Source organism: Miniopterus schreibersii, assembly GCF_964146895.1.
Source record: "Miniopterus schreibersii genome assembly, chromosome: 10".
Classification (NCBI taxonomy): Eukaryota; Metazoa; Chordata; class Mammalia; order Chiroptera; family Miniopteridae; genus Miniopterus; species Miniopterus schreibersii.
Genome location: NC_138110.1, coordinates 61,978,690 through 61,995,639, shown reverse-complemented (window position 1 = coordinate 61,995,639; position 16,950 = coordinate 61,978,690). Strand labels below are relative to the sequence as shown.

At 49.6% G+C, this 16,950-nt stretch overlaps 1 protein-coding gene across 6 annotated transcripts in view; it reads right to left on the bottom strand.

Annotated features, from left to right (window-relative positions):
- Positions 1 to 519: 519 nt before the first annotated feature.
- The window catches only part of BCL2L1 (BCL2 like 1), a 45,004-nt gene continuing 28,573 nt past the window's right edge, over positions 520 to 16,950 (bottom strand). For all 6 annotated transcript variants that reach the window (XM_081149921.1, XM_081149918.1, XM_081149920.1 and 3 more), the window contains exon 3: positions 520 to 2,188. In XM_081149921.1, the coding sequence (XP_081006047.1) occupies positions 2,051 to 2,188 (138 nt within the window). In that variant the 3' untranslated portion in view covers positions 520 to 2,050. The remainder of the gene's footprint in view (positions 2,189 to 16,950) is intronic.

Genomic DNA, 16,950 nt, shown 5'->3' with positions numbered 1-16,950 from the left:
ATATATTAAAAAAATAAAAAGTTAAAAAAAATAAAACGTTAGGTCAAGTCTGACCCCTTATCTCCTTCCCCACTAGGTCCTTCAGGTCTTGCCATGCTTCCTTAGGGTCATCCTGTTTCCACCTCTGCCCTGCAACAGCTGTCTTTATATTTGTCCGTCTCCCTCCCTGACTAGAATGAAAGCTCCATAAAGGCAAGAACTGTTCACTACAGAATCCCGTGTCTAAGACTATGCTTGTGGCTGTTTTTCCCACTAGAATGTCAGCTTCCGAGGGCAGGAACTGCTTGTCCTGTTTACATACAGCCCGAGTGCCCAGCACACAGCAAGTGCTCAGTGAAAACCCCATCAATGTACAGGTGGAGAAACTCAGGCCTAGAGGGAGAAAGAAACTTGTCCAAGAAGCTCCCCTGAGGGCAGCAGAGCCAGCACCGAGACCCAGCTCTCCTGCAGCCTCTCCTGGCAAGCAGTCCCTTCTTTCCCATACCGGAAAACACAAGAACCCAGGCCCTTTGTTCACTGTTAACTGAACAAACTGTTAACACAGTTTATTACTGAACTTCACTTTCACCATCACACAGACTATTTCAAAGAGCTGGAAGAAGTGTGGGGTGAGGATTAGGGGAGGGGCAGGTGCCCCTCAGGAGCCAGGACCCCCGGCTGGCTTCCGCAGACCAGGGCAGGGAGGGAGCATCAGGCTGTTCAATCTCTGGGCACCAGCTCTCCACGTGCACACGCACAGCAAGCCAGCAGCTCCTCACACATAAATACAGACACACTTAACAAAAATAGTATATCATCTTCACAAGGAATAAAAACTAGTTTCGAATATGTACAGCAGAGAGCCTGGTGTGTGTGGGGGGCAAGGCTAGGCCAGGACCCCAGGGATGAGACAGGCTATGGGTAGAGCAGAGGAGAGAGGGAGGCCTGAAGGGCTTCTGGCCAGGTGACTCTGACCTGCCAGCCTGGCTGCCCAGGCTGAATGGGGGTGTGGCACAAAGCTGCTTAGCCAGGCAGGACTGGCCCCTCTGGCCAGCCCCACTTCCACCCTGTGCACCAGGCTCTCCTTCCTGCCCTTCCTGCCTGAGGTAGGGAAGACCCTAGGGCTCCCATAGCTGCTGCCTGTAGCTCCCCATCACCTCTGGGCCAAGGCGGCCAAACCCCATAGGCAACAGTCCAAAGCAAAGATGACACAAGGCTGATTTCCTTGCAGGAAGTGAGGCAGCTGAGGCCATAAACAGCTCTGGGGCACCTGTCTTGGGCCCAGTTGGTCCCTCAGTCACGGTCATGGGAGCCAGGGGAGGGGAAGGAGAAGGGAACTGGGGTAGTGCTAAACTGCAAGGGCCACACTAGCTTTGGCATGGGGTGCATCCTGCAGCTACAGCCCCCTCTTCCTGGGTTGGGCTGTCCTCTAGCCAGAGACCTCTAGAAGACATTGGAGCTAGGGGCATGGGGACTTTGGCCAGGCCAGAGTTGGGGAGGGGATCCTGGTCCTTGTTTTCTTTAAACAGCCTGAATCCCTAATTAGTCAGAATTGGCCCCTAAGTGGCTATTGGAGGATGGGAATGAAAGGAAGGAGGGCCCAGGTCCTAGGGGGTGGGGATAAGAAATGATCAATTCGCAGGCCACAAACATGAAAACGAAGGCAATCTAGTCTCTCTTTCTGGGAAAAAGGGTCAGAAAACTTTCTAGCTCCCTGGCAGGAAAGCATTCTCCAGGAGCCTAAGGGGTAAGGGGGTTCCACCAATCAGGCAGGGCCCTTCTAGCCCCCAGTCACAAACTCCCACAACCCTGCCAGTTTCCATGGGGCAAATTTTGGGGAAACTTTGTGGGTTTCGAGGCCAGGAGAACTGAGGTGTGGGGGAAGGTGGCTCTCACAGAAGCATAGTAGATTCTAGAAAACTAATGGTGGGGACCAGGTCTAGGCCCAACCCTGTGATGTGTAGGGTGGCCATGGGCTGCATGTAGTGGTACTGGTGGCAATGGTGGCTGAAAGGAGGGACGTGGTGGGGGAAGGATGGGGTGGGAGGGTGAGTGGGTGGTCAGTGTCTGGTCATTTCCGACTGAAGAGTGAGCCCAGTAGAACCACGCCAGCCACAGTCATGCCCGTCAGGAACCAGCGGTTGAAGCGCTCCTGGCCCTTCCGGCTCTCGGCCGCAGCATTGTTCCCGTAGAGTTCCACAAAAGTGTCCTGCAGGGAAAGATAAGAGAAAGAAAAGGTGCTATGTAAGTCCTCAAACAATAATGTAGGTAGGTGGGAGAAAGGGGGCTATCTTCATGCAATGGCCTTGATTTGAAAAACTGCTGTCATCCTTGCCCACTCTGGGTCTGATAAAGGGTTAAGAACTACCCTCCTTCTTGACCTCCAGTTGGGAATAACCAACCCATTTTATTGCTGAGAAAACAAGTACAAAGTAAGAAAAGAGCTTTGTCCAAGGCCAGACAGCCAGGAGATGGTACTCTAGAGCCTGAGGTGGGAAAGAGATGGGCAAGGTCAGGGAATGACTGGAGGCCAAATGGCTGGAGCAAAGTGCAGAAGGAAGGGATAGGAGAGATGTGGGTGCAGGGGTAAGGAGAGCTGGACCATGTGTGGTCTGGAAGCCACAGAGAAGCTTGGAGTCCAGGCTGAGTGAGGGCAGGGTGGAACCACTAGGCTTTCCACTGCTCTGATGGAGAGAGGGAGGTACGGAGGGAAGGAGGGAGAAGGGACAGTAAATTCCCAGAGTGATTCATGGGGCGGAGTATGTTTGGAAACTCTGAAACTTTACCAGGGGTCCTTCTTTCTCTGGAGGGATCTTCTGCCCAGGGCAGGCTGAGTAGGGCAAAGTAGAGACAGGTAACAACTATGCAGGACTGAGATGGTTCTATGAGCTCCAGTCCCTGTCCCCCACCCCAGGGGGTGTGACTCTGGGTCCAGGAGGAGGTGAGCAACAACTCTGGACCCTGAAGCTAGTCAGGAGAGAAGCACATGATGTGGGAGGGAGGGGCTTTGGGTTAAATTACCCAGCCCAGGGTGGAACCAGCCTGTGGGGCAGGGAAAGGGGAGCTTAGAGCACCCTTTAATGAGAAGCTTCCCACTCCATTTGTCCTTTAATCCTCCCAACAATGCTGCAAGGCAGGCTGTCTCTCCCCATTTACAAACCAAGAAATTGGGCCTCTGACAGGGGAGGGACTTGATCAGGTCACCCAGCTTTGTCAGTGGTGGAACCAAAATCCAAGCCTAGTGTCTGGTACCTAGAAATAAATGTGCTGTATGTATCCAGGGAGGGAATGAAATGAATCACTGGCTGGTTCCAGGGCCAGTGTTCTTGCCTCTCCACCAAGAGCTCACCCCTTGGGCCCACATTTCCACCTGGTACCAACTAGCTGAGTAATATCCGCTCCCTCAGACGGGGCCTGCCATCTCCCATTGGCCCTAGGTCCCACCCAGCCAGTTTGCTCACTGACACCTGCCTGGCCCCACTTCTGGACTTGATGACCCCCCCACCCCAGTCCATGCTCCATGTAGAGAAGATTTTTAAAAACATACATCGGATCATAACACGCCTGTGCTTAAAGTCCTCTAACAGCTTTTCGCTGCACTCAGAAAGCCACTGTCATGTCTGTTCATATTCCTGGTACCCTAGCAGAGTGCCATGTGCACTGAGCTGCCAAGCTTGACTCAAAGAACCTTAACATTCATTCAGCCATTAGGAAGGTAGCAGCGACGCATAAGCTACAGCCCTTACCAGAAAGCTTACCATCTGCTGGGAAAAAGGTACTGGGGAAAGTAGGCAGACCACCTCATTCCAAGCTCTCAACCTTTCCAAGGCTTCCCATCACACCTGGAATTAAGTCCTTATCACAATCAGCAAGGTTCAGCAGGACCTGCCCTTCCCCACTGCACACCCCACGTGTAGCACCAGCTTCCTTGCAGTTCCTTGAATATCTGCTGAGCTCAGAGCTTGTTGCTTTTGCTGCCTGGAACACTTGACCTCAGATCATCACCTGCCTCACTCCCTCACTTCACTCCCAACTCTGCTCAAATGTCATCTCCTCAGAGGCCTTCCCTAGCCACCATGTCTAACATGGTATCTATCCCCATCTCTCCCACCTATCTATCATCCCCTTACGCTGCTTTTTCTTCTCAGCACTTTTAAAAATAAAAATAATAATATTTTTATTGATTTCAGAGAGAGGAAGGGAGAGGGTTGAAACATCAATGACGAGAGTCATTGATTGGCTGCCTCCTGCATGCCCCCCATTGGGGATCGAGCCCACAACCCAGGCATGTGCCCTGACCGGGAATTGAACCAGGACCTCCTGGATCATAGGTCAATGCTCAACCACTGAGCCACACCGGCTGGACTCTTTTCAGCACTTTTCATAACCAGATTCTACACTTTGTTTTTGTTTGATTTATATCCTTCACTAGATGTGGCCTGATGAGGCAGAGATTCTGTCTTCTATGTACCCAGAACACTGTTTAGCACATGGTTGGTGGTCAATAAATACATGAGTAGAGCAAAGGTACAGCCTGTCTACTATGTGCCAGGCACTATTACCTCATTTCACCTTCATCATAATTACCAGACTAAAGACTTGAAACTTATTTCACAGATGAGACAACTGAGGTTTACAACAGGGAAGACCTTGCTAAAAGATAGCAAAGCCAGGATCAGAACTCAGCACTGCCCAATTCCAAAGGGAGTGCGGCTGCAGCAGGGCATTCCCTGTATGGGGCACTGGGGAGGACCTGTCCTGTCACTAGTGCTGAAAAAGGATGTGGGGGTGGGGTGGAAGTAGAGTCTTGGGTCTAGGAGACAAAGGTAGTAGCAACAGCAGCAGTCAGCCTCCTAACTGTTGGCCTTGTTACTACCCAGGCATGGCTAGTGTGGATATGCTTCCCTGTCTCTCCCCCTTCATCCTGGCTAGCCTCCATGGGTGTCGGCAAAGAAAATTCTTATAATAGAGTTTTAATTTTCCTGATCCCAAGCTAAGTAGGCCCAGGTGAAGTCACAAAAAAGATGGAGCTGTGATGGGGGTAGCCCTGGGCTGTGGGAGGCATGGGAGAAGTGAGGCCATGGCCAGAAGGCCGTGGTTATCCCAAGGGGTCAAATGTCCCATATGAAACCAGGGACACTGGGGTTGTAGCCAAAGTGGGAGAGGCCTGGCACCCTCAGTGGGAACTTTCCTGAAGTGGAGGGCTGGCAGCCACAGGACATTTTCGGTTCTGGGGCTGGGTTGGAGTAAACAGCTCTGTCCCTGCGAAGGCACAAAGCACTCACTGTCCAGGAACAGTCATTCCAGGGTGGAGGGAACATTCTCATTTTGGTGACATAGAGAACAAGGCTCTGCCCTGCCCAGCCCCCACACGTGCATTCCTGGCCAGAACAACACTTCATCTCCACTTCAAGGAGCTCCTTCTCTTGGGGAGGGGGGTAACAGGATTTCCAACGGCTGTGGATTCTGCGAATTGCTTTTGCAGAGAGAACACCAGCAAAATGGGGCGTGCTGTTCCAGGGCGGGTGCTGGTGCCGGGAGGCAGTGGTGTGGGTATATTTAGCCCACGGTTCACACGACACACTTGGAAACAAACACAGCCATTTTCTCAGCAGGCGGCTGCTCTGGATAAATAAACAGGATTGCAAAGCCGCCCAGTCTGGAAAAGCAGAGATAAGCCCCCACTGCTCCTCAATGGCTCCCACTGGTTTTAGCCACAGCTGGCATGGTGGGCAGGGAGGTGAGAGGTAAGGGTGGGTTGGAAGGAGGTCTCTGATGTCACAGAGGCTTTAGGAGACCCTGGCCTGAGAGACTGACTGCATCCTCGGCTTGGGTTAGAGCAAATGGGGGAAGTGTCTTTTTGCAGCTGTGACTGCTATCATGGGGATCCATGTGGGGGTTTTCAGGGCCACTGGGGAGAGGCAGTGGCTAATGACCCCCATGGGAGAACCATGGGCTCCTAGCCAGGCAGACCCCACAAGTACGCAAAGCCAACACACCTGTCCAGTCTACAGTGTCTCACAGCCAGTTTGTGGTAGAACTTAGACTAGAAATTGGGGGTCTCGCAACTTGGCATTGGGGCCCTTCAGAATGGTAAGACAAGAACCAGGGTCCCCAGGAAAAGTCAAGGATGGGTCCACTTTCAAAGTCCTGCCTCCCACAATCCTGGCTACATATGAGGAATGGCCCCACCTCACATGATTCCTGCCTCTGTGCCCTATGTTGAGACCCTCTGTGTGTCAGTCTCTCCCATCAGTCTGGGGGGCTCAGTGTAGGCAGGAGCCAAGTCTGATCCATGTCTGAAACCAGGGGCCCATCCAGGGGCCCCTTACATGACTAATGTCAGTAAGATCTCTGCCCAGAGGCAGCCAACTGAATAATGCAATCCATCTGCAACCCTGGAGAAGTCAGGAAAAAGGCGGGCACAACGATGTTCTTGGTGCAGTGGCCCAAATGCCAGTGGACCACCTACCCTATCAGGGCGACAGTATAGTCCCTGCTTGAACCTGATCGGTCCTCCATTTCCCACTTTTCTCCTTTCTCACCTCCCATGTTTCCGCGCTTCTTCCTAGCAGTATGACTTTAAGCAGGTTACTTCACCTCTCTGGCTCCTAGTGTCCTCACTTGTCAAATAACAATAAAATAATGCCAGTCACTGAGCTAAAGCACTTTGCCCTGACTGGGCCATATTCCCTGATTACATGCACAATCATGGTCACTTGAGTGATTATTTCTTGTCCTGTTTCCCCCACCAGACTGTATGTGGTTTTGTCACATGTATCTCCAGAATCTGGTACTGTACTTAGAACATAGCAGGTGCCATTCTAAATGAATCTGGTGACCTGGCTGGGTTGCCTGCACCAATAATCCGGCTCCAGTGTTTGCTCCTAACCTTGTACATCTCTCTGTTCAGTTTCAAAAGGACAATACTTTTTGAGGCCCCATTGTGGGCCAGGTGGATGTACTTCTGTGACTAAAGGAGGTCTTCATTCTAAGCCCAGGTAAACTGAGGCCCAGAGATACTGAGACCTACCCAAAGTGGGGAAGTGGGGAAGCCAGTTTCAAGCCCCAGTACACGCAGCAGCAAACCCCATTTTCTGGGCCAGGGCTATAGTCCTGAGTCCCTCTAGGAAGGGGAAGGTGGCCTGAGGCTGCTAGCTGAATGAATGAGCTCTGGCCTCTGCCAGCTGAGGGGGAACTGGGTGCCACAGGAAAAGGATGTGACGAAGACCAGGAGGGAAAGTGAAACCTTTCCATCCTGGCTTCAGTGGGGAACAAGCAACTGTGCCAGACGAGCCCTTCCTTCCTCTAGGGTGACTCTAGAGAGCCCAGGCCCCCTGCTTCCTTCCTGCTTGGTTATTTTGGGAAAGAAGTAGGTGGAGAAGAGGAAGAGGCTCCTAGCAGCCCAGAGAAAGTGCCAGGGACACCAGGGCTGTATCTTGCTCTGGCCTCGCATGGCTCTGCCTGGGCAAACTGTGAGTCACTCTCAGAGTCACTTTCTGCTCCTGGCCTCAGTTTCCCCGGGGAGAGAGGCTGATAAATGTCTGCTGAGTAGACCAATGAGGCCTTGTTAGGAGATCCTTCGGAGATGGCAAGAAGGGTGGGTGGGGCAAATGGAGAGTCTTTATCACTGTCTTGGCAGGGAGTTGCAGGCGGAGACTAGGAAGAAGTGAGGTTTGTGGTTGGAATCCACTTCCCCTGGCTCTCCCAGGGGAGCATGGGCCTGGATGTGGGCAACTCAGAGGGGCAGCTTAGTGGGGCAGGGGCAAAGAGATGGGTGGCCAAATTCTGCTGGGCCTGCCACTTCAGTCTAGCCAACCCAGCTGTGGGTGACATAGCAAGCCTCCCTACTTCTGAGCCTCAGTTTCTCCTGCTTTGACCCCATCCATGGGCAGTGGTGGTAAGATCAGAGGATGAGGCACTTGGTAAAGCAAGGTGACTTTAGTATTACTGGCTGAAGAGGGTGTCATAGGGGGCCCAAGCTATCTGGGCTTTAGGAAATATTTGAAGGCATCTGCACCACAAACTTCGTTTTAATCTTTCTCCAACTCTGCCCCTGTCAGCTGCTAGCCTCTCCTCCCCCACCTACTCCCCACCATTAGTTCTAAGAAGCTAAGCCTGACAGATGTGCTCATTTCTCAGAAAAGGAAGTGGTTGTGCTGGGAGGAGATAACACCTCAGCTGGGGAATTGAGAAAGCTATCTGGCCCAGCAGCGCCCGTGGGCTCTCCTCCTTCCTCAGCTCAGCAACAGGGTGCTAGCTTTGGAGGCAGAGAGAATTCAGAAAAGCATTTACTGGGGGCACAGATGCTCATTTAGGGGCTCACAACCTCCTTCCCTGGGAGTGATGGCTGATATTTACTGAGCACTTACCGTGGTGCTAAGAGCTTTGTTGTGTATACAAATTCACTTAATCCTCACAATAACCCTGAGAAGTAAGTGATACTAATACTCTCCATGTTACAGATGAGGAAATCAGGCACAGAGAGTTCAAGTGACCTTTCCAAGGTCATCTATTTCATAAATGGCAGAGTTGGGAGATTTGAATCCAGGAAGTCTGGCTCCAGAGCCTAAGCACTTAATGGCTCCTGGGTGGCCACTACATGCTCGTATGCACCAATTCCCTGGAATTCCAAGGCCCTCATCCCAACTCTTTCATCCCACCCCTGGTGACTCCCTAGCTTTCATGAGTAGATGGCCACAGCCTTTCATTCTTCTCCCAGTGTCCAGGGTTAGAATGACCAAGGCACACCCTTGACAGAGTCAGAGACTCAAAAGTGACCTAACAACATATCCATCTACCTTCCATGGATACGCAAGCTCACCTCTAACATCAACACCCAGATGGCGTTCAGAAAGGTGGAGCACCCAGGTCACACATTGGGTGTGTGCTTCACTCCAGATGGTCCATACTTGTGGTAGTTCACAATCCTCTCTAGGGCATTCTCTGCTTATACACTTATCATAAGGGGCTCCCTCCCTCCCCGGTGGAACATTTTATTTTTAGACAGATCTACTGGAAAACTTTTCCCTTTGTCAGCTCTACTGTGAATCTTTGCCTCTTTCCTTCTATCATTCTCCTCCACCCCCACCCTCATTGGCTGGGCCTTAATTTTGATCGTTTCTCCTCTGTTGCTCTTGTCCAACTTGTGCAACTCTATCTCAGGGGCTGCCCAAGAAGGCAATACAAGCTGATAGAGGAAACTTTGGTGGCCTTGCTCTGGGCCCTGGACCAGGTCCTGCTCCTCTCTGAGTATCAGTTTCCTCATCTATAAAATGGTGGCACTACTACATCCAAGGCAGATGACAAATTAAGTTCTATATCTCCACCAAGCTGGACTGCCAGAGCAGAATAGGCCGGTACCCAATAAGTCTTGCAACTAGACTAAGATGTTTAGCTGTGGCCCTCATCTGTAAAATGGGGATTAAAATGTACTTATTTCACAAAAGCACTGTGAGGGTTCAATACATGTAAAGCTCTTAGAACAGAGCACAGCACATAGTAGACTAGTAAATGGCAGCTATATCACCAACGCTCAGTGTGAGTCTTAGAGCTGTCGCCATGGGCTGCAAGACCCTGGCAGGTTTCCTCAGCTTCGTCTAGGCCAAGCTGCTTCATTCCTCACATGCCATATTCTGTTCAGCCTCAGGACCTTTGTCCATGCTGGTCCCTCTGCCAAGCTCTCTCCTACTTATCTCTTAGGTCTTACTTAACCCACAAGTCACTTCTTCAAGGAGGCCTCCTATACTCTGCCTCTAAGTCACCTTTTTTTTTAATCTTCACCTGAGTATATTTTTCCCATTGCTTTTCAGAGGCAGTGGGAGGGAGGGAGGGGAAACATCGATGTGAGAGACAGACATGTCAATTTGTTGCCTCCTGCACGCGCCGCATACCACGTGCCCCGATTGGGGCCAGGGATTGAGCCTGCAACAGTGGTACATGCCCTTGGCTGGAACTGAACCCGGGACCCTTCAGTCTGTGGGCCGACGCTCTAATCACTGAGCCAAACCAGCTAGGGCTTGAGCTGCTCATTTTTGACTATGAGCTCTGTCCCCCAGGCCTAGCAGTCAGTGCTAGGCCCAGAGAAAGTACTGATGAGTATGGCTAACTGGTAGACAGTGAGGAGGGAAGGGAAGAAAGGCCAGTTTCTGTTGTCTTTCCATCTCCATCTTAACTGCCTGGCAAAACTAGGAGGAAGACCTGAGACACCAGGCGATTGGGCAGGGTGCCCAGGACTCCCCTGATACCAAATTCTCCCAGGGTCAGGAAGAGGGACAGAAAGTTATGGGGAGGTTCTAGAAAAGGCATCTCCTGCACTGTGTTGAGGCAATAGGCAGGAGGGACTGTGGTAGCAACTACAAAGAACAGGGGCTTAGTTTCTGGGGCCAACCCCCTGCTTCATTCTGGGGATCTATGCTTCCAAGTACTGTACTCCATAGTCCAAAGCAGCACCTTCTTCCTTTCTGCCCAAAGCTGTTCCCACTCCCTCATCTCGCAGTGATCAATGTCGCAGGCTGTAAATAAAACAGCACTGGACTGAGTCAGCAGATGCACGGTTCACGTCCCAGCTCTATCACTGGCTTGCTTGGGATGCTGGGAAAGCCTGGGACTTTCGCCATCTGTAACGTGAAGAGGATCATCTCAAAGGGCTCCTATTAGTGCTCCAGCGCGAAGAGGAGGAAAGTAACACACAGATGACAGTGACACCTGGGCTCTCTCTTTCAGGGGTGTCCAAAAGATCACGTAATCAGCGTGGAAGGTGAGAGGTGACATTTTGGAGTAGAAGGACCTGTTGCCACAAAAGAATCTGATTCTCCTCCACCTCAATGCCTGCTGAGCCTTGCCCTGAAACCTGCAGGATTCCAGGGGAAAGAGCAATGGGCACATGTAACCCGGGCAAGCTCCTCAGATGGGCCAGACCTTGCCGGTCTCTGCCCCGTGGCCTCAACCTCCTCACCCAGCACTGCCTCCAACTAGTCCAGACAAGTCCAGGGTATTTTCAGCCACCTTTATCTGATCGGAAATGTTTGGAATTCCAAGCAGAAAGGGGTGGGAGCAAATCGCTGCACCACCCTTCCCTTCCCCTGTACATGTGAGTGCTCACACACACATCCCGGTAACCAAAAACTCAGCTGAAGGCTCCTGCAGGGCTGCATTTCCTACATTCCTGTTCCTCCTAGCCTTCTCCCCGATTCATCTCCACCCCAGTCTGCCAGCCCCTCAAGGTTTAGAATAGCAAAATGCCTCTGTAGTGGATGCTGCTGAGCCAGGGGCCACCTGGAGGTTTGCTATTCACAGTCAACACCCAGAGCACCAAGAAACTTCAGTCAACCACCACCACCAGGACCACCAAGAGACCCAGAAGCAATTCACTGTCCCATATGATGTGGCATGTTGAGCACCCAGAAATTACGTGTCATAATCTGTGGTTCACAGAGATGTGAAACTGAGATCCAGAAAACCTGATGGGAATCCCCTAAAAGGGGTTCTGACCTCAGTGCTGTGACTGCCTACTTGTGGGACTTGGGGCAAGACTCTTTACGTCTCCAAGCCCAGTGTCCTGGCTGTAAGCGAGAATACTACTCCACAGGGTTGGCAGCAAGAATTAAATGGTTCATGGAAAGTAACCAATAATGTTAGCTGTTTGGTTTTTTAATAGCTAAAAATGAGTGGCCCCATTTGTGTATCTAATTATTTGTAGCTACAAACAAAAAAAGTAACAGCTAATATTTACTAAGCCCCTGCTTAAATTCTCAAAATCTTGCAAGAGGGGTTGTCCCCATTTTGTCAATGAGGAAACTAAGTCTCAGAGAGGTGATGAAACTTTGCCTGAGATCACGGTTACTAAGTAAGGGTGTTTGACTCCACAGCACATTAAATTTTGTCAGTGTAGTAGGACAGATGCCGGAGGATGCTCTTCTTGGCTTCCCCATTTCACCCACCCGTCCACTATTTACTGAGGATCTGCTACTCTTGGGTCCTGGAAGTCAGAAGTGATTTTAAGGACAGGAAAGAGGTCCTTGCAGAGAGGGTCCCTCCCACTATCTGGTCATTATCTTGGAAACAAAAGTGATGCCAAGTAGCTTTGGTAGAGCTGTTAGCTGAATTTTCTAAGGTAGACCATGACCCCTTTGTGGGTTGACCTGTGGGGTTGCAGGAAGGACTAGACAAGTTGCCCTGCTTAAGCTCTGGACACTCATTCATGCCATAAATCTTTATTATTAAGTGCCCACTAAATGCCAGGCACTATGCTAAGTGCTAGGGATAAAGCAGTGACTAAGTCAGATGAAAATTCTTACCTGCATGAATTTACAATTTAATGGGAAGAGACAGGCAATAAATAAATGTGTAAGATGGCAATAAGTGCTAAAAGGAAAAATAAATGAGAAAAGGGGTTAGAGAGAAACATGGAAGAGGGCAGGATTAGAACCCATGTTCAGGGAAAGCTTCCTGAGGAGGTGACATTTAATCAGAGCCCTGAATGAAGGAAAAAGGCACTGTAAGGATCTGAAGAAAGGCAGAGGGAACAGCAAGTGCAAAGGCCCTATGGTAGATACATACTTGGGGTATTCTAGGAACAGAAAAGACATCGGTGTGGCTGAGGTCAAGTGAATGAGGGGAGAATGGTGGTAATGGGGTCTGGCAGTAGTCAAAGGCCAGACTGTGCAGGGCCTTGAAGGCCACTTAAGGCCTTGGGCTTGTCCTTTGGGTGATAAGGGAACACTGCAGGGTTGTGAGCAGTGGAGGGATATGATCTGACTTTGGTTTTAACAGGATCTCTCTGGCTGCTGGCTGGAGACCTCAGGGGCAAGGGTAGAAATGGTGTGGTGAGGAGCTGATGCAGTCATTCAGGAGAACTATGATGGTGGCTTAGCCAGGATAGTGCCAGGGAAGCTGGTGAGAAGCAGGCAGATTCAGAATTTATTTTTAAAAGTAGAGCTAAAAGGATGTGCTGATGGAATGTGGACTGTGGGAGTTGCTTATCTCTCTGGCCTTCTGTTTCTCACCTACAAAAAGCTAAGAGACTTGAGCATTTTTCCCCAGCTAACTATGGGAACCCTATGGAATGAAGTAAGAAAACCATTTCTGCTCTCACTGAGGCAAAGCCATTTGCTCCCAGGCCCCGAAGGGTAGATGACAATAACAGAAGGAAGGAAGGACTGGACAGAGACAAAGGGAGGGTAAGGTCTGTCTGGGCTGTGACTGCCCACTTTCAGCAGACACATCAATAGAGCTCCAGGTACTTGCAGGACCACAGAGAAGCCAGGCCTGGGATGAGGGTGGAGGTAGAGACAGCTTGCTTTGTATTAGGAGTTAGAGGGCATCAGACCTGTATTGTGTCCAGAGCCTACTAGGCAGAAGGTGCTCAGTGAGTCAGTGAGTGAGGGATTGAGGCAATGCCAGGAGGCCAGGATATGGGCAAGAACTTCCCAAGTCCTTCCAAATTAACAAGAGGTAAGCCTGGGCCAAGGGATTCCTCTCTTGTCATTCCTTCTGCATCGATAACATTCTAGTCTGTCTCAAGTTCCCATTCTTCATGAATGGGAGACTTCGAGGTCTGAAATCACCAAAGCTGAATTTTTGAGCTGGAAGGAAGAACAGACACATAGGGTCCATCCTATCCACAATTTCAGCCATCACTCTGTTGGCCTTATCCATGTATCATTATTAACATTTTTCTATCAATTGACCCACTTTTATAATATTTTTTAAAAAATTGACTTTAGAGAGAGAGGAAAAGAGAGATATTGATGTAAGAGAGATGTATCAATCGGTTGCCTCCTATATGTACCCAGACAGGGGATTGACCCGCAACCGGGTCCCATGCTCTGACCAGGAAGCAAACAGGTGATCTTTTGGTGCATGGGACAGAGTTCAACCAACTGAGGCACCCTGGCCAGGGCTCAAATGACCCACTTTTTAAAAATTTAAATGAAGGTATTGAAAATTCTTAACTCTCTCCACCCAAAACTTGTTCTGTATCTTTCCCCTTTTTAGTAAATGGTAGTAGCTTCATCATTCTAGGTGCTAGAGTCTGGAACACCTTGAAGTCATCCTTAAGTCCGCTCTAGCTTCAATCTGTCAGCAAATTCCACTGGATCTCTATTCAAAATTGATCCAGTATCTACCACTTCTCATCATCTTTACCACTATCATTTGGTCCAAGTCAACATCATTTTCTGCCTGTATTGTAACAACCTCCTTACTGGTCTCCCATCTTCTTACCTCCTGCTATGGTTCTTCACCAAATAGCAGCCAAAATACTCCACTGCTTTCCCATCTCACCCAGAGGAAGAGCCAGAGTATCTCACCTTGGCTCACACAAATCTTCACCTTCCACCACTTTCTCCTCTGCTCACTCTTTCCTAGCTATATATCTCCCCTGCTCTTCTTCAAACATGTCAAACACACCCTTCTCACCTTGAGGGTCTCTGTACTTGTTCTGAAAGGTCTAGACTGTCCTTACCACAGACTGCTACATGGTTTACTCCCTCAGGTCATGCAGATCTCTTCTCCCATGACTCCTCAGAGAAGGCTTTCCCCACCGCTCTTTATTAAAAACAAACAGATACTTGCCCTGGCCCGGTAGCTCAGTTGATTAGAGCATAGTTCCAGTGCGCCAAGGTTGCGGGTTCGATCCCTGGTCATGGCACATACAAGAATCAACCAACGGCCCTGGCTGGGTGGCTTAGTTGTCCCATACACCAAAAAGGTTATGGGTTCCATTTCTGGTCAGGGCACATACCTAAGTTATGGGTTTGATCCCCAGTCAGGGTGTGTATGGGAGGCAACCAATCGATGTTTATCTCTCACATCCATGTTTCTCTTTCTCTCTCTCCCTTCCTCTCTCTCTCTAAAATCAATAAATAACAAAAATTTTAAAAATAAATAAAAGAAAAAAGAAAAAAGAAATACCAAAAGCTTCCTAGTCATCCTCCACCCCCATCATCACTCTCCGTCTTTTTAGAATGTAATCTCCATGAACATGTAATTCATGTAATCTCCACAGATATCCCTAGTGGCTAGAATAGTGCTTGGCACAGAGTACACACTGAGTATTTGCTAAATAAATTAAAAAAATGAAAAGGCAACTTGTATTACTACCATAAATAGAAAACCAGTATCATTTGCCACAGATGGAAATCAACATAAAATAAAAACATTGACTATTAAAATAAAAATATGTCCATTTGCATTATCTTGAAGACCAGTGGTTCAAATACCAATCTTGGTCCCATGTCTTTACAAAGGAGGTAAGTGAGCCCCAGGGCAGGAGGAAGCTCAGGACAGAATAGCCAGCCAACTGGAGGTCAGTCCAGAGCAGCCATACAGGTGCCAGCTTTGTGCCTTAGAACCATAGTCCCGCCCACTGGGGAGTACAGACAAAGGGACTGAATCTTGGGAAGGATGCAGTTAGGTTAAACCTACAGAGCTTGTCAGAGGGGCCATGAAAGCTCTCCCTTGGGCCAGGCACAGAATTGGCAGCTCTGCTGAAGGGAACAAAGGCCAAAGAGGGGTGTACTAGGCTGTAAGAGCCTCATGGGGCTGCTTCGTAGGGGACAGGCACGCAGAAAACTGTAGGTGAGGCCCATGGAGACCAGAGGGATAAGAACAGAAATGAAAACAGATTAGGTCCCAAAGGGTCTGAAAGGGTGGCAGCTTCCATGCCGTAAACACCAGACAGGCGTGGGGGTTCAGGTGTAGGCCTGGGGGCCCAGCTGAGCCCAGGGGGAGGATGGGACTTTCCCAGTCAGCTTCATCAGTGATGATGACTCTAAGCTGAGGTGAATCAGACATTAAAAGGGAAAGAGACAGAGCCACCCTCCTAGTCCCCACATTCTAGATGACCTCTTCTAGTACCCTCCTAAGTCCCAGCCAGCTCTGCCCACATGGACTCTTGAGGATTCAGTCGTTTAGAAGGGAATGTCCTTTTCCCATTCACATGGGGCTCAGCAAACATGGCTGCAGGTGCAGGGGGTAAAGCTAGAGCTGTTGTAACTGTCAGGCCAGCAATGTCTAAACGAAATCTCCATGGTTGGTTGCATGCAAAGAAAAATACCAGGGATTTCCGTTGGTGTTCACCAGACACAGCTGCCAAGGGAAAGCTGGGCCTTCTGAATGAAGGCCTATTGTGAGTGGAGCAGGACAAGTGGTGAGCTAGCTGGAATATGCGAGGGGCCAGCCTGTACTTTCCTGTCTTTGAGGACCCCCCTAGATTTCAAAGACTCAATTTTTAATCTTTTTTCTACCAAGATCTTCCACTGAAGCTCCACCCACTTCTAGTATATTATCCTTACTAAGAACTAAGAGAGACTGAAAGAGGGAAAATGAGATCGCATTTAGGGGGGTGGGAAATTCCCCAAACCAGTTCTAATTGTTACTGGCATTTGGAGTAAGGATTTAGATTTGCATTAAAAAAGGCAATTTGGAAGTTTTGCATGGTAGTATAAAAAAGGTCAGTGGGCCTACTCATGCTCTGTGGTAGCTCTATCTGGTTTGGACATGTAAATTAAACACCCTCGGCCTCACTTCTCATCTGTCAAGCGTGGAGGGCCCAGATAATCGATCTCTAAGACCCTCTCACTAGTTACAAAGTGCTGTGATAGATCCCTACACTTTTGCCCCATGCCCCCTCAGGAAGCAGTGCTGTGTGAGGAAAAACTGGTAAGCTGTCTTAGGAGACCAGAGACCCGAGTTCTAATCCCAGTATTGCCAATTATTAATTCACTGTGCGATCTTGGGCAGGTCACTTCACCATGGGGACACCTCACTTTCTTCACACCTAGAATTTTCACATTATTGTGCCTCCCTTATGTTGTCCACTCCTTAGCATATGCTTATGTCCCAAAGGTCCTGTTCTTTACCTGGAATCACCCCAACTTGTAAATCTTAAGATCTTAGAGACATGGAGGAGGTGGGGTTCAGACCCAGGTGTGTCTGATTGTAAAGCCTGTGTTCTCCTGCATGGAT